We start from the raw sequence: 22,583 nt of genomic DNA on the forward strand, positions 1-22,583 counted from the left end.
AATAGCATTTAGCCTTGGTAAATGCTAATCTACTTCAGAAGCTCCTTGTTCTAGCAAGCTGCATAAAAGAATTCTGTAACAAAGTGGAATTTCAGGGTTGCTTGTTTGCAAATCAACATCCAATGCTCCAACTCAGAGCTGCGCAGTTCTCCAAACTCCAGGGGGCAAATATCGAAAGGTTTGTATGTAGAGCTGGGTAAAATTTGAATAGTTATTCACTGAAAAATGCAGTTTTGGTTGACTCAAAACTATTTGCAAATTGTACCTGATAATTTTGGCTGAGAAAAAGTTTTTCAGAGCAACCTTTAGAAAAAAATCAGTGAATAGATTACAGTCAATTCACATAATACAAATTAAAAACAGAACAAGGAGCAAACTTAAATGTTTCTATATATGAATAGATGAAATACTATTTTCCAGCACATTATTAGAACTTTATAACTAGATTAAATCTGAATCCACATCTCCTACCTCACAGATGCGTAATCACTAGACTATACAAGTCATTCTCAGGGCGTCTCTCTTTGGCCCAATGAATCTTTAAGCATTCATATAAAGTGGAACAGGTTCAACAGGAGAGATTGAGAGCAACTCACCCCAGTATAACCCACTCACCTGGCAGGAGAGAGCTTTGAGTTCAAGTTCCTGCTCCAGAATGAGGATTCAAACCTGGGTCTCCCACATCCAGGCAGGTGCTCTAGCTACTGGGCTAAAGGTTCAAACAGGGAATGTACGCCTACATGTTAGCTGAAGCTGGCTCCAAACAGACTTTGCTGACAAATTCCAAACATTTTCAAAACCAAATTGAGTATTTTTCCTGATCTTTTGGTTTTGTGGCTGACCTGAAAATAGTCACCCAGCTCTAGTTGTATGTGTTTTGGGAAGCAGCAAGTTCTTTCCTGTAGGCTCTGCAAGCCCAAATTGTGGTAAGCTTCCTGCATACTTAGCCTCAATACCTTTATGAGTCCCAAACTGCACGGGAAAGGTATGAAATAAAGTGACAGTAGAAGTTACCTTAATTGCATGACCTTTTATGGACATGGAGTCCCAGCATTCCTTTTTGATGATGTCACGCAGATAGCATTTGGCTAGATTCTCCATCTCAATCTCCTTCCTTACCTTTTGGGATTGGAGAGGGGGGAGGGGAGAGGGCGGAGAGAGAAAGGATGGCATGCAAATAAAAGCAATTTTCAATGGTTTCCTCAAGTAAACTTCGCAGACATTCTGCATTACTAGTACTCAGCACTAAAAACACTGTAGTACTTCGCATCTTCAAACCACACCACAAATATTAAACATTTTACAGCAGAAAAAGGCAGAGAGATTAAGTGATGTGCCCAAGGTCACTGTGGGAAAGTCAGGGGTTAGAACTCGGTAGTTCTTGGCACAGACCAAGACACAAAGTTGTTTTTTGACTGCAAGATCGGTTCCATAACCAACTTGATCTGTTCATTTCAAGGAGATCTTTTGTTATGCTAATGTATGTATTTAATGACAGTGGGGAAATCACATTTAGGCTGCTAATTAATTTAACACCTTGCAACTTTTCTGCTTGGATTTGCTTCTTTTGTGCTCCCTCTCTCTTTGCTCCTGCCTAAGCCTCTCTCCCTTCCATTCTTATCATTTAAAACATTTCCACGCCATTCTACTATACCCTGGCCACTTCTTGTTCACTCTCCGCCTGCAGCCTTTCCTGTTCTTCAATGTCCAGGTTGAATTCCTGCTGGTCCAGTCTCTCAATATCAGGCACCTGTTCGTTTTCATACATCATTTCCTGAATCTGAATTTTATTTTAAAAGTACAAGGAACAAAAGTGAATTCATCTGCACATGAATACAAGGAATACTATTTTCTAGCACATTATTAGGCCTGTGTATCAGGGCTTGTCTACACTTACATTTTAGAGTGCTCTAACTTGCTAGCTCAGGGGGGTGAAAAATCCACCCCCTGAGCACAGCAAGTCTGAGCGCTTTAAAGAGCTAGTGTAGACAGGCTCCGAGCACTGGGAGCCCCTCGTGGAGGTGGATTACCAGAACTCTCTCCCAGCGCTTGTGCGCGACCACACTCACACTTCAAAGCATTCCCACAGCAGCACTTTGAAGTTTCCAGTGTAGACATACCCTCAGATAAGAGCTGTTCTATAAATCATCAAACTTTTAACTACCGTCATGTAGATTTCACAATCTGAGCTGAAGAGGGTTGTATATTCATGGGGGTTTGTTCCTCTTTCTTTAAGCTGGATTAGATGTGATATTTGAAATTAGTGTCTGAATTCCTTTTAAGAATGATTATTTATTGAACAGCATGCTCAGTATTCTGGCTATGAACACTTTAGAAGAAATAGCTTATTTGCATTTTTGTATGGTTGTCTTAATTCATGTAACTTGAATACCTTTCATAACATGAGTATGAGTTTGCCAATTTTCTAAAGAGGGAGTTGCTTTATTTTTAGTAAAGTGAAAATCACTTATATAAATATTAGTATTAATAAATATCTATTTATTTTATTTGACAGCAGGCATTTTTAAAGAGACATTGTCAAAGGTGACAGACCCAAAATTTAACCTGTTCTAAAAGAGAAACTCTCTTTTGCAAATCTTGATCCTGAATTATCAATATTATCATCATCTACATTTTACACGCAGAGGGCTAAGCCACAGGTGTGTAGTGACTTGCCCAAGGTCACAGGATAGGTCAGTGACAGAGCTAGGACCAGAACCCAGGATTTCCCATTTCCCAGTCCAGAGCTTAGGCACTGAATCAAAAGGCCTGTAAAATTGAATTAAAATACTACTGACTGTGGCCCAAATTCAGCAATGCATTTTAGGTCATGCTTAACTTTAAGCACCTGCTTAAATCCAACCCTTTCAGCAAAGCACTTAGGCCTTGATGCACTGAAGCATCCCTATTCAGAAAAGGCATTTAAATATGTACTTAGCTTTAGCATGTATTTAAGTCCCAGTGAAGTCAAAAAGAACAGGAGTACTTGTGGCACCTTAGAGACTAAAACATTTATTTGAGCATAACCTTTGGGGGGTACAGCCCACTACATCAAAGTTATGTTTTAAGTTAACTTAAAGTTAAGCCAGTGCTCAAGTGCTTTCCTGAATTGGGGCTCTTAGGGTATGTCTACACTTTGAGCTTGGGTTATAATTCCCAAATTGAGGAGAAATACTCCCACTCAGCCAGCTTGCATGTTAAAAACAGAGTGTAGCCATGGCAGCACAAGTGTCAGGAAGGACTAGCCACCCTGAGTATTTGCCTAGGGTCTCAGGCAGGTATGTACTCAGGGCAGCTAGCTCTTCCTGTTGCTTGTGCTGCCATGGTTACACTCTATTTTTAGCATACTACCTTGATCAGAACTAGCATAAGTATGTCTCCTCAACCTGGGACTCACACTCCTAGCTTGAAATGCAGACATCATATACTCTAAGACCTTGGCTACACTTGAGAGATACAGCGCTGGTGGTGGTTTTACAGCGCTGTAACTCACTCCCCGTCCACACTGGCAAGGCACATACAGTGCTGTATCTCCCTGGCTACAGCACTGCTTGTGCTACACCTCGACGAGAGGAATAAAGAGTATAGCGCTGCTGCTGCAGCGCTGGTGCCAGTGTAAACAGGGAATAATCTTAGTACGCTGTGACTGACCTCCGGAACCTTCCCATAATCCTTTTAAGTAAAGATAACTCTTTGTTTTGTTGTGATGCCTCTGTTTGTTTTGTTGTGAACTCTGGGCTTCGGGACCAGCTTATCAAAAAAACAAACACAGCTCCTGTTTGCTGTGAATGCGCAGAGGCAGGCAGGGGGCTCCCTTTGGAACGCCCCAGCTAGTGTTTGCTTGAAGAGAGGGGGAAGGAAGGGGCTTGAGGAGAGAAGCAGCACGGCGGGCGGGCGGAGGTGGGTCCATTTTGGAGTGGCTGCTTATTTGGTCTGTGAGGAAAAAACCAAAGAGGGCTGTTTGCTTTCAGTGAGTGAGAGAGGGCTGGGGGAGAGGGTCGGAACTTCCAAGGCAGCTGCTGACAGAGTGTCGGCTCCAAAAATCCACTCTCTCTCTCCCCCACGCTCTCTGTCACACTCCACCCCCGACCTCTGAAAAGCACGTTGCCGCCACTTGAACTCTGGGATAGCTGCCCATAATGCACCACTCCCAGTGCTGCTGCAGATGCTGCAAATGTGGCCACGACAGTGCGCTGGTAGCTGTCAGTGTGGCCAGACTGCAGCGCTTTCCCTACTCGGCTGTACGAAGACAGCTTTAACTCCCAGCGCTGTACAGCTGCAAGTGTAGCCAAACCCTTAGTTTCATTACAGTCAGGAACCTGCTTAGGCTCTTTGTTGAATCAGGACCTATGATGTTGGACCACCCACAACTAAAACAATTCAGGGTGATTGTTCCGGGACCAATTTTGCAAGGTGCTGAGTTTCCAGTGGCTTCGACTCCCATGCACATCAACAGGAGTTGAGAGCGCAGAATGCTTCAGAGGAGGCAGGCATCAACTAGCTTTAATAATACCTTGCTTTAATAATAAGATGGGGCGTTTATTTGCAGGATTCATTTCTGTTTTAGTACTCTAACTCTCACAGCCTGAGAAGTCAGGCAGAGCAAAGGGGCAGTGACATGTACATAGTGAACCAAACTAAAAGCTAGCTAGTAAGGCTCTGCCTTACAGACATCAACGTGGAGGGGGCAGCAGCCTCTGCAAGTGGGTGGTGAGAGGACATGCAGGGATCGGTACACTAGGGGAAGTAAGCTGCACAAGATATAGGGCTGACACAAATTACTCCCCTTTTGAAGTAAAAGGGGAACTCAAGTCTGGTTCCTGGTATGCTCCTAGCGCAGCGCACCTGTGTGCTATGCCTTGCTCAGGGCTTGTGGCAAATGGAGCCTAGAGCTGGTAGGTATTATTAAAGCATCCGTGGAAGCAAACTAAAGGTGGCAGGTGGAACCAATTTCCATGGAAGCAATTTGTGAACAGTCTCAAACACTCACAGTTTTACGGAGCTTTTTAATTCCTTTTTTCAGTTCTTTCCTCTTGTCAGCAAACTTTTTGATCTCTTCTTTGATGGCCTAGGGTGCAATAAATATATGATTGAAGGGAGAAAGTAGAACAAGAAAAGAAATGAAACGACTAAACAGAATATTATCTATTGGGGAAATAAATCACGTAACACCCCTCCCCACCCCATAACACGGAACCAGTGAAGGATTAACAACCAGCAAGCTAGGTGACCTGTAAGCAACTCAAGGACCTATCAAATGGGTATTGCAATGGTAAACAGAACCATTCCTTACAGATAGTTATCAAAGGCATGTTAAGTAGAGTAGAACAGGGGTCTCAAATATGTGGCCACAGGCAGCATGTGGTCTGCGAGGTTATTTTCTGCGGCCCGCAAGCTCCTCACGGTCCCCCGTTGTCCCCCAGCGTTTACCTAGAGCAGCTCTGGCCTGACATGCACTAGGGGCAGGGCAGGCTCCCTGCCTGCCTGCCTGCCCTGCCCGCCTGCCCTGCCCCCATGGTACTCCGGGAAGCGGCAAGTGGACGGAAGCTTCGGGAGGAAAGGCACAGGGGTGTGTGTTGATGTTGCTTCAGGCACCGCCCCAGCAGCTCCCATTGGCCGTGGTACCCCGTTCCCGGCCAATGGGAGATGCTGGGGGCGGTGCCTGAAGCAACAGCGACACACACACCCCTGTGCCTCTGCTCTCCCACGTTCCAGCCGCTTCCTGGAGCGGCGTGGGGGGCAGGGCAGGCAGGGAGCCTGCCCTGCCCCTAGTGTGCGCCGGGCCAGAGCCTGCCCCCCCAATCCCTCCTGCAGTCAAACCCCCTGCCCTGAGCCCCTTGCTGCACCCTGAACCCCAACCCCCTGCTACACTTCTCCTGCACCCCAACCCACTGCCCTGAGCCCCCTGCCGTACTCCGCCCCCTGCCGTACCCTGCACCCTCACCCCCTTCCCTGAGCCCCCTGTTGCACTCCACACCCCTCCTGCATACCAACCCCCTTCCTGAGCTGCCTGCCACACCCTGCACCCGACCCCCTGCCCTGAACCCCTGCTGCACCCCGCACCCCTCCTGCACCTCAACCCCCTGCCCTGAGCCCCTGCCACACCCCACACCCCTCCTGCATTCCACACTCCAAATCCCTGCCCTGAGCCCCTGCCACACCCCACACCCCTCCTGCACCCCCTGGGGGCAGGGAGGGGCAGAGCCAGGTGGGGATTTCGGAGAAGGGGTTGGAATGGGGGCAGGGCTTCATGGAAGGGGTGGAGTGGGGGTGGGGCTGAGGGAGGAAGGTGTCAGTGATGTGGCCCTTGGGCCAATGTACTAGTCCTCATGTGGTCGTCATGGTCATTTGAGTTAGAGACCCCTGGACTAGAATGTTTAATGTTTGCCTGGATTGTTAGCAGGGCTGGCTCTGGCTTTTTTGCCGCCCCAAGCAAAAAACAATAAACAACAAAAACAAACCTGCGGCGTGGCCAGAGCAGTAAACCAGGGGAAAAAAAAATTCTGGGGGGTTGCCGGAGCCAGGAGGACTCCCTGCATTGCAGACATGCCCTGCTTAGCGGGCGGGTGGGGGTGGGGAGGGAGCGGGGGGAGAGGGAGAAGTGGGGTGGCCAGGGCTTCAGAGGGGCTTTTGCCACGCGGCCCCAACAGCCGCGCCACCTGCTGGGAGAGCTCTGCATTGCTCCGGTCGGCGGGGAGGGAAGGACGCAGGCTGCCCTTCCAGGCTTGCTACAAACCTGGCACCGGCTGGGGCAGACGGAGCGCACAGCCCGCTCCCAGCATGGCGCTCCCCTCCTCTGCACCGCCGCTCCCTACAGAGCAGCCAGATCGGCGAACAAAACAAAAAACAAAACAAAAAAGAGGCCGTGCCGCCCTAGGGTGGGCAGAATGCCGCCCAGTAGAATCTGCCACCCCAAGAATGCACTTGCTCAGCTGGTGCCTGGATCCAGCCCTGATTATTAGAGAAGGATAGCTGCTAAGTGTATTTGTCTGTGTTTACCTATATCTTGTTAGAAGTTTAACAATGTAACCGCATTAGTTTGTAGATGCTAATTCCCTTTCACGTCTTAATTGCATTATATTATGCATGCAGATGGTTCAGTTAACCTTAAGATCAAAGATGTAAAACACTGCAGGAAACTAATAATATTATTTACATTGTCTTCAGCTTTATGCTATAATGAAGTACCGGCTAATTGCATTATGTGAATGAATGCAACTAATTTACCAGTGTATGCATAGTAAACAGATGATTAGCTTCAAAGCAATAATCCTGCTGTGACAAGAGGCTTGTCAGCTTGCTAGGGAGCTATAAAGGATAGCCATAGGCTTGATCTCCCATTTCAGGTCTGCTTAAATTTTAACAGGGATGGTCTAAAAAAATCCCATAGACTTTGGTCTCCAGGTTTACCCTGGAATTCTCATGGAAGAACTTGAACAGACTATACTCCTGGACCACCTATTGGACAATAACCTTTTAAATTGATTCCAGAAAGACTTTTAAAAATCAGCAGCCTCACCGTCTCTGCTATGAAACTGACCTAAGGACTTTACCCATATTTGTATGTATATTGATCTTTTAACCTTTTGCAACTCTTTTCTTTCTTTTCCTTTTATTATTAAAACCTTTAGTTGTAGTTACTAAAAGGATTGGCATCAGCGTGATTATTGGGTAAGATCTGAGACTCATATTGACCTGGTGATCCATGTCTGATCTTTTGGGACTGGTGAACCAGGTTTTCAGTAACCACTCACTATATTAACTTGGTTGCCTGGATGGAAGTCAAGGGCTAGAATGCTTAAAGAGGCCTGTATTTGGCTTTCTGGTGACTGGTGTGGTATTACAGAAGCTGTTTTGTTACTGGCTTGGTGAATTATAGAATAAACCACCAGTTTTGGAGATTGGCTGCCCTATTCCCTGCAGTGTGCCCCGAGTATGGCATCTTCAGTGTGGCCCATCTGGGCACCCAATCACACCCCCCAATGGGATTATTGATTGCAAACAACAAACGACACCCAATCATCTTGTTGGACCCAATTCTGTAGTCCACAGGAATAATTCTAACTCACAGGAGAACTCCCCTTGAAATTAACAGGATTGCTCATGGCAGCAAAGATTTTTTTTATGTGAGGCATTCCAAGCTACCAGACTCATCTCTCAAGTGGTGGAAGAATGAAACTCATAAATAGGATGGGCTGTTCAGAATATACTGAATTAGTAGCCATGGGACCTACAGTTGTGAGTCAGGTTAACTACCTCTCCACGTAAAAATATCACTAGTTATTGAAACAATCCAGCTACAAAAATCTGTTTTAACTAGTCAATTTGGAGGAGATTATGGAATCAGATTGGCTTTTTGGAATCAAATTGACAATGAATGAGTCTGAAAGGAAGAATTAAGGTGGTGGACCAAACCTGTGAGGAACTTCATCACTTGAAACAAGAGAAGTGAGCAGTTAAAATTAAAACTGGAATGTAAGAACCATGTAAGACAGTGGCAAATTGAGTCAAGTAGTCAGAGAAATGACTCAGTTTAATACTAGTATTCCTGAAGTGGAGCAAAATGAGATGGGCAGGTTATGGAAGACTTCATTCAGAGAGCATCACAATACTCCGTTTAAGGCAAGATGACATTGACACAGATTACAAATACTCCTAGACAAAAAGGCAACATGTTTACACCAGTCATGTTGTATTACAAACACACAAAAACAACTATCATCCAGTGTTACACACCTACCATGATCCTGATGGACAAGGAAAAGCTATTCTACAACAAATTGCAAACCAGACGTGCTAAACCAGGTTTATGCTAATGATGTTATTCTGGTTCTGGGTGATATGATGCCCAAGTTGGTTTTGACATCTTTGGATATAAACAATTTTACACATTTAAAACCTGGAATTAAGAAGCAGATAGACAACAGCAAAAGATTCATTAAACTGTGCAGCATGTATAATCTGTGCAATGACACTTTTCCCTCATAGAAAACACAAACTAACATGGAAGTCAAATGATGAAACGACTGAGAAACAACTGGATCACATTGCCATCAGCAGACCGCAGAGAAGATCGTTGCTGGATATTTGATCTTTTACAAGTGCTCATGTAAGAATTTACCACTACGTTTTCATCGGAACAGTTAGCTTGTCTTTTTAGCTTTATTCCAAGAAGAAAAGAGATGTTATTTGATGTGAAGAAGATGTTTGACCTAGAAACCAGGAAGGTTTATAAAATCCAGCTCATAAAGGGATTTCAGGAGTGGTGGTTAATGAATGCTGATATACAGGAACGATGGGCTCACTTCTAAGATGTTTTGTGGAAAGCTGCCACAACTTCATTTGGACCAAGAGGATCAAGGAAAGAAAAGTGAATACAGGCAGGTGCATGGAAACTGACTGAGGAAAGAAAAGGTTTAAAAGAGAGGAAATTACAGGTAACATGACAAGAAGAACAATGTACATTACAACTGGAATATGTAAAAAAGATAAAGAAGTAAAAAAGTCATGTTGGATAGATAAGAAAGAACAGCTTGATGAAAAAGTGAGAGAAGCTGAAGAAACATTAGTGAGAGGTGACAAACTATTTCAGATGTAGGCAATTTGTCATCATGGCTGCAGAGTTACAGTGGTATTATAAAATCAAAAGATAAAAGATTGTTAACAATGAAAGTAAAACAAAATAAATGATGGTGAGAACATTTTAATGAAATACTTAACCAGCCAGAATCAACGATACTAAATCGATGGATGCAAAGAAGGAAAAGAATTAAATATGTCACTGCTAGAAATTTCAGAAGCAGAACAAAAGGAAGCAATTAGGCAGCTGAAAAATGGCAAAGCACCTGGTCAAAATAAGACAACTGCTGAAATGCTTAAAGCTAGGGAGGATGTGGTACTACATGAAATGCATAAACTTTTTAATACAGTTTGGGAGAAAATAATTCTATCCAGAGGACTGGAAGAAAGGTGTGATCTGTAAATTACCAACAAATGGTGTGCGATAATTGGTGAGGAATAACACTACTTTCAGTATGTGGGAAAGTGTTCTGTAGTGTACTATTGAACAGAATCAAATTGGATATAGATGAAAAATTGCAAAATGAGCAAACAGGCTTCAAACCAAAAAGATCATGTATAGATCACCTCTCTATCCTGAGATGACTGATTGAGAAAGGGCTTGATTACTAAAGAAGACTAGTCCTGAATTTTATAGATTTCACCACAGCTTTTGACTGCATTCACAGAGAATCAGTATGGAAGATCCTGAGACAATATCAACTTCCTAGAAAGATTGTGTCACCAATCACAATGCTGTATGAAGGTTCAAAACACTGTGTAAGGCTAGAAGGTGGAGAGACCAATCGGTTTGATATTGTCATTGAAGTACAGCAGCATTGCATTTTATCACCCCTTCTTTTCTGCATTGTTATAGATTATGTGATAAAAAGAGCAACATAGACTCATAGGTCAGAAGGGACCAATATGATCATCTAGTCTGACCTCCTGCACAAGGCAGGCCACAGAACCCTACCCATCCACTTTTATAACAACCCCTAACCCAGGACTGAGTTATTGAAATCCTCAGAGGAAGATATAGGAGTTATGTGGAACAGAGTAAAACTTCAGGATCAAAACTTTGCAGATGACATTGTTCTGTTGGACACAAGTGACGGTGCCATGAAAAAGACTATAATCAATATCAAATGTCAGTCTGCCAAAGTAGGATTAAGAATCCGCCAAAAGAAAATTAAAAAGTCATGATCGCTGAATGAGGAGTCAGCAATGATGATGGGTATGTGATTGACACAGAAAAGTACGACATCGTTAACAAGCATGTATATCTTGGAGGCACATTCAGTGCTGGTGAGCAACTCCATAAGGAGGTAGAAGCAAGAAGTGGAAAGGCAAGTGGAGCTTTTTCAAGATTGGTAAATATCTGGAAAAATAAGGAGATTCACACAAGAACCAAGATAACATTACATAATGTCACTTGTGATACTCACATTGTTGTACGCTTCTGAAACTTGGCAAATGCTAGAAGCTCAAAACAGGAAACGTAACACGTTCCATCAGAGATCTCTGTGGAGAATACTTGGTGTCTGCTGCCAGGATAAAATAACCAACACTGAAGTGTTACAAAGGACTGGTCAACAGATGGGAGAGAAACTGATTTGAGAAGGAAGACTGAAGTGGTTTGGAGATGTTGTACAGATGTCAAAAAAAATGTATTCCTAGACAAGCCTTTGTCTGGATACTACCTGTTAGAAGATGGAAAAGAGGAAAACAGATGACATGAGAAAACTATTGAGAAAGATGTCAATGCCATGGAAACAGATAATGATACAGCAAAAAACAGGAAACTGACATACAGAGGTGGAAACATAGGGCTGCCTCAGGTGTCAGAAGGCACAGGAGCATCTAATCTGATCTAATAATCAAAGGTTTTAGAGCCAAGTCCTTTTAGCATAACCTAGCCTTATACTAGTGGATTCTAAAGAAAACAAAAATTTCCTCTGGACTAATTAAAAAGTAAAGTGAATTAACAGATCATACCCATTCTGGTAGCTATGCTGGCCTGCTGGGTTCTACAGTTTTGCAGATTGATCACTTAGGGGAAATTTTACAATTCCTCTGTACCTCAGTGGCTCTGGAATTTGCTCCCTCCTTCCTCTTCTCCAAAGTGGATTCACAACTTTACACAGCCCAATTGCCATTAATGGCAACTGGGAGGGCGTGATCCTGATGTGAGATGGACTTCATAATCTGAAAGCCCTCAATCAGCCCTATGTGGAACAGTGCTCTTTCCTGAGATCACCCAGGAAGACAATTATATCTGTCAGGCATTTCCTTTGTTTACTCCCCCCCTCCCCCCGAAAGCACAGATGATACACAGAGCTCTAGCTTACATGAGGACCATTCACCAGCCACATATTTGTGTGTTTGAAAAATATATATACTAACAATAAAATCAGCAGTTGCCAAGATCACAAAGCTCTACGTCTCCTCTCTTCTCACCCTTAGCCCTGCGAGGCATTTCTGTCTTTAAAATATGGTCCTTTCTTTGCACAGGAGTGTTACTCCAACACTGGCCTGGAACAACCCCAGGGTCTTTCAGATTTACCTACCAATCCTAAGTATTGATTTAACAATGCAGTGAAATTCGGTATGATGGCTCACGGGAAGAAGGAAGCACATTTGCTTGGTTTCTGATGCTGATCCATTTGTGCAAGTTTCTGACTCATTTTTAGAAAATCTTTCTGGGCTTCAGTATAAGTAGCCTGCTGCTCAATGGCTCCAGTTGTCATAGAGTCTTATTTTTTATTATTTTTACTGCAGTAATGGGTAGAGGCCCCATTGTGCTACCACAATAACATAACAAAGGAACAATTCCTGCCCCAAAGAGCTTACAATCCTGGGCCAAGATTTTAAAAAATGATTAGTGATTTTGGGTAGCCAACTTTCAACACCTTTAAGGGGCCTGATTTCCAGAAAGTGCTGAGTATCCAGTCTCTGAAAATTAGGTCCCCAAAGGTGAGGCATCCAAAATCCCTAGTCATTTTTGAATATTTTTGCCCTGGTTGGTGCCTATTCTATAAAAATACCTTCTGTACTTTCTGGTTGAGCCATGTCATTTCATCAGTACTGAGTATGTTCAGGTTGTGGTAGCTGTCTTCATCCGTCACCTCCACACTTGGTTTCTTCTGGAGCACTTCCTGACATTAAAATTTTAAGACAGGCATTTACACAGACCTGTTTCCACAATTCCTAGTTCAGACAATACATATTCCACTCAATCCTTTATTCATACTTCACATCTTTTATAAAAGCTGCCTCAAATATGAATAGTCAGAGAAAACAAGAGAAAATTTAAGATAGCAGATTGAAAAATTCAGGTAGATTCCTAAGGAGTCCTTCATCAGAAGATGTATTACAATGTTCTTCTCATCTCTTTGGTAAGTGCTGTGTTAGAGTCTGAGCCTGCAAACCCTTGCTACCATGCATATGTACTATAGTACGGATTAAACCTGGAAAAACTGTTTTGCATCATCACAATAAAAAATAAGTCTGACATTAATAAATCCAATTGTCTATGGCAGATTTGAATAGATCTAGTGAAATCTGAGGACATGTGAAAACCTTGGTCCCTAAAACTATTCTCATTTTCATGAGATTTCTATCCCAGAAGTACAATAATTAAACAAAGACCATTTAATCTCAGGGATTTTCCCCCTTTCACCTAGAAACTCTCCTAGGGGCAGAGCATTGTGTCAGGATACAATAAACTTTATACATTTGTAATCGTGGATCAAATTTCATCTCAAGAATTATCAAAATCTTTTCCCCCCCTTTAAGATAAGAATTTTTTGTTTCAAATTTTTAAAAAGTTTCAGACCTGAGATTCCTTTTCCAAGGATGATTCCAGTAGGGACTCTGTAGCAATGTTCCACTCAGCCATGGACTTTAAAACATTATTTTCATTGTAAATTGAGTTGTTCAGAACAGCGAGAATGCGTCGCCAGTAATCAGTAGCTTCCTTCATTTCATCGCCTCCAGTCCTGCTGGTAAAAAGGGGGAATTGACATGTTTTTCTGTGTATTATGGAAAAGGCTGAAGAATTAAAAACCATTTCTTACAATATATTAAACTGATTGAAATATGGAGTTTCTGTCCCACAGGAAATTCCAGTACAGGCATTTCAGCGTATTTGCCCCGAAGTGGGACTAAAGGTCAAACTACTGAAATTTTTCACAGCATGAAAATTTCTGAAAAATTCTGATTTGGAAATGTCTAAACATGCCTCTGTGGTGCCTTATGGGAGGTTTAGTTCCAGGTCCCTCATAACTCCATTCCACACTATGGGCTCTGCTCCCCAGCTGGACTTCACCTCCCATGATATATGGTAGTCTCTCCCTGTGGCTGAACCTCTGCGGTGCTACATGAGACTTAGGTGAGTTCATCTAAGTATGGATCCAGTGAGCCTCTTCCAAAAGGCCTATTTGGGGCTGGCTGGCAGGGAGCCCACATGTATGGTATTCAGCGGCATACAGACATCCCTATGTGAAGTTACTATACCTGCCACTCCCTACACAAATCTTAAGTGTATCCATTGGGTGAACGGAGCAGGTTCTCTGTGCTGGGTTGAATTTCAAGCTAAATCTTTAATCATAGAATCATAGAAATGTAGGGCTGGAAGGGACCTTCAGAGAACATGTAGGCCAGCCCTCTGTGCTGAAGCAGGGCCAATTATACCTACACCATTCCTGACAGGTGTTTAACCTTTTCTTAAAACCCTCCACTGATGGGGATTCTACAACCTCACTTGGAAGCCTATTTCAATGCTTAACCTTATCCTTATAGTTAGAAAGTTTCCCCTAATATCTACCTTGCTGCAGATTAAGCCCATTTCTTTTTGTCCTAGCTTCAGTGGACATGGAGAACAACTGATCACTGTCCTCTTAATAACAGCACATTACATATTTGAAGACTGTTACCAGGTCCTCCCTCTGTCATCTTTTCTCAAGACTAAACATACCCAGTTTTATTAACCTTTTCATATAGGTCAGGTTTTCTAAACCTTTTATCTTTTTTGCTCTCTGCTGGACTTTCTATAATTTATCCACAGCTTTCTTAAAGTGTGCTACCCGAAACTGGACACAATACTCCAGCTGAGGCCTCATCAGTGCTGAGTAGAGCGGGACAATTATTTCCCAGGTCTTTCATACAATACTCCTGTTAATATGCCCCAGAATGATATTAACCTATTTTGCAATTGCATCACACTGTGGACTTGTATTCAGTTTTGAGCCACTATAACCCCCATATCCTTTTCAGCAGTACTACCATGTAGCCAATTATTCCCCATCTTGTATTTATTCCTTTGATTTTAACTTCTGAAGTGTAGTACTTTGCACTTGTCTTTACTGAATTTCATCTTGTTGATTTCAGACCAAATTCTCCAATTTATTTAGGCCATTGTAAATTCTAATCCTGTCCTCCAAAGTGCCTGCATCTCCTCCCAGCTTGGTGTCTTCTGCAAATTTTAGAAGCATATACCCCACTCCTTTATTCAAGACATTAATGAAAATGTTGACTAGTGCCAGGCCCAGGACAGACCCCATGCAGCATACCACTAGATAAGTCTTCTCAGTTTGACAGCGAACTAGGCTTTGAGTATGGTCTTTTAACCAGATGTGTACCCACCTTACAGTAATTTCATCTAAAACAGATTTCCCTAGTTTGTTTATGAGAATGTCATGTGGGACGATGTCTAATGTCTTACTAGCAACATACAACATAAATCAGCATATATCAGGTCTACAGTTATCCCCCTATTGACTAGGCCAGTAACTTTTCCATTGTAACCTTTCAATGCTTCTCATGCCTCCTTCTAAAGCTTTGTTACAACTGCATATTATTGCAAACAGCTAAGTAAACACAACTATATCACAAGTTCTCAAGCAGGCGGGATCGAGTTACAACTACATTTTCTTTCTTTCTAACTAGATGGAATGGGGATCCCAAAGCTTTTTTCTGTTGCGATGTGGGGTCACACTATGGGAAAGGCCGAGGACCAATGAACTATATTATTCTGTCTTTAAATTTTTATTTTTTTTAAGGCTGATAAAGGGGTCAGATTTACAGCACTGGAGAATGAAGTTCTCAGAATGGATATGGCATGGTTAGATAGAATTCTATAACAGTATATTCAGGGCTGTACAAGACAGAAATATTACAACAGTTCCTGCCCAGAGATTTCGTAGTCTAGAAAACAAAGGACAGACAATACGCACTAGGAGATGTGGATGCCCAAGATGTAGAGGAACTGGTCACTATGTGTATGTACATAATCGTAATGATTTTATATTCTTAATGATCTGATGGAACAACCTCTAGGGTGAGAGGAAGGGAAGTCAATATCCGAAGCCCATTCAATCCCTGGCCTCTCTGGTATGACTGACAAAGAAGAGCATCAATATGTTTCTGTGAAACAACAATATCTCTTTGCAGTTTCCATCATGGGAAAGAAACCACTTTTCTAATACTTACCCCAGAATAGTCTAAAAATGGCCAAAAGCCAATAATTTCCTAAAAGGGGTCATTTTCCTTTTTAATTACTTTTATTCATCAAAGTCTATCTTCCCTGAGTTTTTTATTTTTGCCTTAAGGTGCTCTATATAACTAAGTCCTGAAGATAGTCCTAAACTTGAACTACAGCCATAGCTGGACTGATCAGCTTAGTCAAGTGATTTCAGCTGATTAACCGCCCAGGTTTGGTAATCACAGACTGCTGCTGTTAGGTTGTATACTATCTGTCTGTACAGAAGACAATAAAACTAACTTTCACAAAATAAAACAAATTGCCTAAAGCTTTTAACTGCATGTAGAAATTAGTGTGCTTGGGCACCAGTATTCATATAATCAATATAATCAGTTAATCTTATACATACTTCCATTTCAGGCATACAAGGGTACCATCATCCACGCCATTGACAAGTATGAACTGGCCATCCAATGAAAATGACAAGGATCCAATTCCCTGTCCTTGGTAAGAATGGCAATGCTCCTGCGCAACTGTTTCCTGAAAGAGTTACAGAAACAATATCAGGCAGTCAGGAGCAAATATGTTTTTCTATAGGAATATGTCACTAAATTCAGTTAACAGGTCCCCTTGTTTAAAATACTCCTTTGTATTAGGATAAAACTTAATCTCAAATGTCATTAAGGAGTTTAAAAAAAACAATAGAATGTGTGGTTTTAAAAGGTGGGCCAAGTTTTGACTCAGGCCTTGGAATAAGCTCCTAGGGCTGAACCATTAGGTTAATTTCTCAGATGTCTGTGACACATAGCAAAATTATCTACCAGAAGGTTTACTGTAGAAGAAAATAAGCAGCAAATGATCACACACACACACAACCTCTGAAAATAAAAACATCCATCATAAAAATAAACATCAGACTAGTCAATTGTATAATACAATTTCTTTTTCTCTTCAAGTATAGCACGTCTTTTTCTGTAGCAATTTATATACACAGCTACCTTGATATAACGTCATCCGATATAACACGAATTTGGATACAATGTGGTAAAGCAGTGCTCTGGGGGGGTGGGGCTGCGCACTCCAGCGGATCAAATCAAGTTCAATATAACACAGTTTCACCTATAATGCGGTAAGATTTTTTGACTCCCAAGGACAGCGTTATATCGAGGTAGAGGTGCATTTGCTTTCATTACACTGATCCATACAGTAACTCCCATCTGCTCTGATCAACATAGATTTAATGAGACCTGTGCACTGATGCCTACCAAAGTAACAGCATCATGGATAAACAATACTCCATCCTTAGCCACTGATGTCAACAGCTGGCTGTTAGGTGACAAATGGAGGAATCCTGGTGCAAATTGGTTGCTTGGAATCTTCTTCTCTGATAAAGTAACTGACACATCTTTCCAGGTTTTCTGTAAACCAAACAAAATACAAAACAGCAATTGAGATGATGGAAGTATCAACAGCTGGCCATATAAAACTGAGTGATAATGCTGGCAGGTACAAATAGCTTGTTGGATTATCTTTTACCTATGTTGCCATTTATAAGAGTTATGGGCTTGGGGGTGGGGGGTGTATCATGGCTATGCTGATAATACGTTATCTCACCCTCTCTAGCTGCAGAAGGGGACATAGTAGACGTTTTAGGAGTTGCAATCAATGGAGGTGCCTGAGCTGGAGCCCCTCAGATTAAAAGTGAAGACCCTGCCAACAAGGCTGTCTCCATGAGGATTCTCTCTCCCACTTAGCCTGAAGTAGCACAAATCTGTTGATCCTCAGGGCATATTAGATAAAAGAGTCCATTGCTTTCCCCAGGGTTTTGGGTTGGTCGGGAAGTGCAGAAGGTTGGTGTTTGTGGGTGGAATAGGGTATTTTTGTGGAGGAGGGGGTTGAAATTTTCACTTTTGGATGATTATTTTCTGGGTTGGGGGAGCTTTTTGTATGTTTAAAAATATGTGAAAAGTCACCTAGAGTCCTGGACGTGCACCTTTTCATGTGTCCTATAGATCCAAATAAACATTGCAGAAATCTGAAATTGGCTCAGTCTCGGGTAGTTCTGGATTACTCAGTCAGAAATTATGCAGATTGGCTCAGAATAGTGACCAGCACATTCCCTAGACATCCATGGATTCAGAGGCCCAATGTCTAGTTCTAGCTCTTGAGAAAGAATTGATATTTGAAGTACAGGTGTCAGCCATTCTGCAGGCTTGTACCATTTTAAGAATGAGGCCACATTGTGGTCACTGCTCTGACATGCTGATCTAATGCCTGTGATACATACTTCTGAGGTTAAGTACTGCAGCGAGCACCATGTAGGTACCATATAGGGTTGACCTATTTGACCTTAAGCTACTGGAGAATGATGCAATTTGATAGGTGTCAGGGATAGGTAGAGATTTTGCTTACTTGCCGCTGTGCTCGTGCTCCTATTTCTTGTGCTGAGAAGATTACAATATTTTACCTCCACCCAAAAAGCAGCATCAGAGAAATACCTTTTTGGCAAGATGGTATTTACAGATGAAAGGTGCGTGGTTGCAGTAGCCATACACAGTGTCATCTTTCTGTCTGACTGCTGAGGACAGGGGGTAATCTAGTTCGTACTGGTGCTTCTGAATGACACGGTTCTTTAGCATCCCTCTTTCATCAATACACTCATCATTGTCTACAAGATTGAAAGAGACAAGATGGAAGAGAGATCACTGATGCTAGAGCAGATATTTCACCTTTAAAAATAAAATGGTAGTTGTGGAAAACAGAAGCAAATTTTAATGCACTAGCTAATCTCGGCAAGGAGAGTGGGTGGCCTAATGTTTTGAGCAGCAGACTAGGAGTCAGGAGACTGAGCTTTATCATTGACTCTATATGACCTTGGATAAGTTACGTAAGTCCAACTTTTCACCAGGGCAACATGAGACACCTATAATAGGGCTTGAGTTTCAAAGGATGTGAGCAGCCCCCACTCCAGCTGCAGCCAATGGAAGTTGCAGGGGGCCAGAACCTCTGAAAATCAGGCCCTACTTTAAGTGTTTAAAATTGGGCACTCACAAATGGAGACACCCAACGTCAGTGGACATTTAAAGAAAATGTTGGCCTCAGTATCTGTGCCTCAGTGAAAATAACTATGTAAAGTGTAGTATTAACAAGTTCCTTTTAGAATTTAGATTTAAGTGATAAGAAAGTCTTGCACCATATTTTCTTACAACTTTACATAATAAAGCCTTCTCCAAAAAAGGTTTTGCTAACAATTCATACATAGACATAAATCGAATGACAGCATTGTGGCACAAAGCCTCATTTTGGCTGTGACTGCATATCAGGCCTGTGATATACTCCTGGGGCGTGGAGGATGCTTGACAGAGTACCAGCCTGCAATGTGGTTTGCTTAAACTAATCCACTAAAACCCTTTCATGCCCATTCAATTAATTTTCAGTTTTTAAAAAAAATGTGATGAAGAATGTGCATTTGTCTAGAACATTGTCTATATCTTTTAATTCATATGTACATTCAATCAAGGACTTGATCAGTCTTTTCATTCTGCATCCAATTCTTGGAGTCTGTGGTACTGGAAAGAAGTGACCTGCTTAAAAAAATGTAACTTCGATGATAGTATGCTGAATTCCACAAAAAAATGCATGAAACTCCTATGGCCTATATTGTGCAAGAAGTCAGACTGATGATTTCAATGGTTCCTTCTGGCCATAACCCCCCTGCCCCCGGCGCCCCAAGAATTTATGAGCGAAACGACAAAAACAAAAACAAACCAAAAAATCACTCGTATTCCAGTGCTGAGCATTTTATAAATGCTCACATAGATAAAATAAGGCTGGGGTATATTTTGAGAACCAGGGCCAGCTCCAGGCACCAGCTTTTCAAGCACGTGCTTGGGGTGGCAACTCCAGATCGCGGCTTTTTTTTTTTTTTTTTTTTGGCTGCGTGGGGCAGCAAAGCCCCTGGAGCCTGCCCTGTTGAGAACTCTTTTTGGATGTTTGTTCAATTTACTGAAGCCTTAACCTCTTCCCATTCCACAAATCACCAGTTTCCCTTTCAATGTGATGCCTCAATATGTGCTCTGCTGAAAAATCTATGACTGCAGAGAACTAGGCCAGATCCTCAGCTGGTGAATGGAGCTATGCTGATTTACAATGGCTGAGAATCCTAAAGTCTGCCTATAAAGTAAGTCCTAGTTCCCTCCCACCCTTAATGCTGTTCTTTTGTGTCACACCATGTTTCTTTGTAATATTCTTAAATTAGGATACAAGTCAAGATTTTTAAAAAATTGTTGGGTTTTTTGCTATGAACTTTTATCTAGTGGTGCTGTGGGAAAGACAGTCATTATTTACTAATGTATTAACCTTGGACATTTTCACTATTAAGCCACCTTGAACCCACAGTAATTCACTGAAGGACTGGTGAGATTAACTTTTCTCTTCCACCTTCCTCTCCTTCTGCTGCCTTATGGACATCTCATTGTTGGGTGGTGGTAATGTGATACCAGAGGTAAATTACCATTCCCTCGCTTCTTTCTTGCCTCCCGCATGCCTCAATTTATTTGCATACTACAGTACTATTTTGTTAAATAAACCAGCCGATTAAGGGAAGCCTACACACAATCATACTAGAAATGATACACTGGGAGGGTGTATAGAGTAGATAGATAAAACAGATTAGAGCAGTAGTGCTTTGTGCAAGGGACAACATAAGTGTATACGTGTCTCAAGGAATGTCACACAAGGAATATATTTCATTTTTACCTATTGTGATTGCTGTAGGCAGACAAAAGATTTCCAGTCTTGCTCTTTTGATGTCTGGTGGACAAAGAAGTGCCATCACCTCAACTAATTCACTCTCCACGTCATATATTGCAGAAAGGCCTAGGACTTCACTGCTCAACACTGAAAGCAAATGGAGACCAGCACTTAAGCCAGTTATTGCATCAAGTTGTATTTGTTCCTGTGGGGATCCCATGAGAAGCCCGTTGGGGAACGATGATTCAGAATGTCATAACAATCATATTGCACTTGCACTTAAGTGACTATTTAAATTGAGAAAATCAGCACAGCCGGGAACTGATTTTCAAAAATACCAAATACCCACAATTCCAACTGAAGTCAATTGCTGCAGATGCTCAGCACCTGTGAATAAATTAGGCTTTTCATCCCACAGGAAATTTTGAGACTTAAGCTCATCTGAGAGGTTAAGCGACCTGAAATTTGAGCAAATTTTAACAATTCTGGAGAGATGCTGCTGATAATCACTGGGTGAAATGTGACAAGGCATGGAAAAGATCAGCCATCTGTATTTGGATTGTGATTATGCAAATTTTGATATTATTCCAGGGGATACCATTTTAGACCAAATCTAATTCGCAGGGATGTCACAATCAATGAAACTTTGTATTAGAGCTGTGGATTAATCCCAGTTAACTCACTTGATTAACTCAAAAAAATTAATCACAGTTAATCACAGTTTTAATCTCACTGTTAAACAATAGAATACTAATTGAAATTTATTAAATTTTTTTGATTTTCTACATTTTCAAATATATTGATTTCAATTACAACACAGAATACAAAGTGTACACTGTTCACTTTCTATTATTATTTTTCATTACAAATATTTTCACTGTAAACTGACAAATTCAATTCGTCTCATACAAGTAGTATAATGCAATTTCTTTATTGTGAAAGTGCAACTCACAATGTAGTTTTTTTGTTACATAACTGCATTCAAAAATAAAAATGTAAAACTTTAGAGCCTACAAGTCCACTCAGTCCTACTTCTTGTTCAGCCAATTGCTAAGACAAACAAGTTTGTTTACATTTACGGGAGATAATGCTGCCCACTTCTTATTTACAATGTCACCAGAAAGTGAGAACAAGGGTTCGCATGGGACTTTTGTAGCCGGCATTGCAAAGTATTTATGTGCCAGATATGCTAAACATTTGTATGTCCCTTCATGCTTCAGCCACCATTCCAGAGGACATGCTTCCATGCTGAAGATGATCATTAAAAAAATAATGTGTTTATTAAATTTGTGACTGAACTCAGGGGAGAACTGCATTTCTCTGGCTGTTCTATGCGCATTCTGCCATATATTTCATGTTATAGTAATCTCAGATGATGACTCAGCACACGTTCATTTTAAAAACACTTTCACTGCAGATTTGACAAAACGCAAATAAGGTACCAATGTGAGATTTCTAAAGACAGCTACATCATTCGACTCAAGGTTTAAGAATCTGAAGTGCCTTCCAAAATTTGAGAAGGACGAGGTGTGGGGCATGCATGCCAAACTAGGTGGGAATACAGCTTTCATACAGAATTCTTTCATACAGAATAGCTTATACAGTAACTCCTCACTTAAAGTTGTCCCGGTTAATGTTGTTTCATTGTTACGTTGCTGATCAATTAGAGAACATGCTTGTTTAAAGTTGTGCAATGCTTCCTTATAATGTAGTTTGGCAGCCGCCTGCTTTGTCCACTGCTTGCAGAAAGAGCAGCCCTTTGCAGCTAGCTGGAGGGGGCTTGGAACCA

General features: G+C 41.8%; 1 protein-coding gene across 8 annotated transcripts in view; it reads right to left on the bottom strand.

Annotated features, from left to right (window-relative positions):
* The window catches only part of CFAP43 (cilia and flagella associated protein 43), a 95,446-nt gene that overhangs the window by 35,817 nt on the left and 37,046 nt on the right, over window positions 1-22,583 (bottom strand). For 5 of the 8 annotated variants that reach the window (XM_030569105.1, XM_030569101.1, XM_030569106.1 and 2 more), the window contains 9 exons: window positions 20,801-20,941; window positions 18,541-18,710; window positions 17,308-17,460; window positions 16,452-16,582; window positions 13,397-13,562; window positions 12,606-12,716; window positions 4,991-5,068; window positions 1,655-1,780; window positions 1,015-1,119 (listed from right to left, as the gene is read on the bottom strand). In XM_030569105.1, coding sequence (XP_030424965.1) covers window positions 1,015-1,119; window positions 1,655-1,780; window positions 4,991-5,068; window positions 12,606-12,716; window positions 13,397-13,562; window positions 16,452-16,582; window positions 17,308-17,460; window positions 18,541-18,710; window positions 20,801-20,941 — 1,181 coding nt within the window. The remainder of the gene's footprint in view (window positions 1-1,014; window positions 1,120-1,654; window positions 1,781-4,990; window positions 5,069-12,605; window positions 12,717-13,396; window positions 13,563-16,451; window positions 16,583-17,307; window positions 17,461-18,540; window positions 18,711-20,800; window positions 20,942-22,583) is intronic. The other 3 variants (XM_030569102.1, XM_030569104.1, XM_030569103.1) reach the window with 3 other exon arrangements.

Source organism: Gopherus evgoodei, chromosome 7, assembly GCF_007399415.2.
Source record: "Gopherus evgoodei ecotype Sinaloan lineage chromosome 7, rGopEvg1_v1.p, whole genome shotgun sequence".
Classification (NCBI taxonomy): Eukaryota; Metazoa; Chordata; order Testudines; family Testudinidae; genus Gopherus; species Gopherus evgoodei.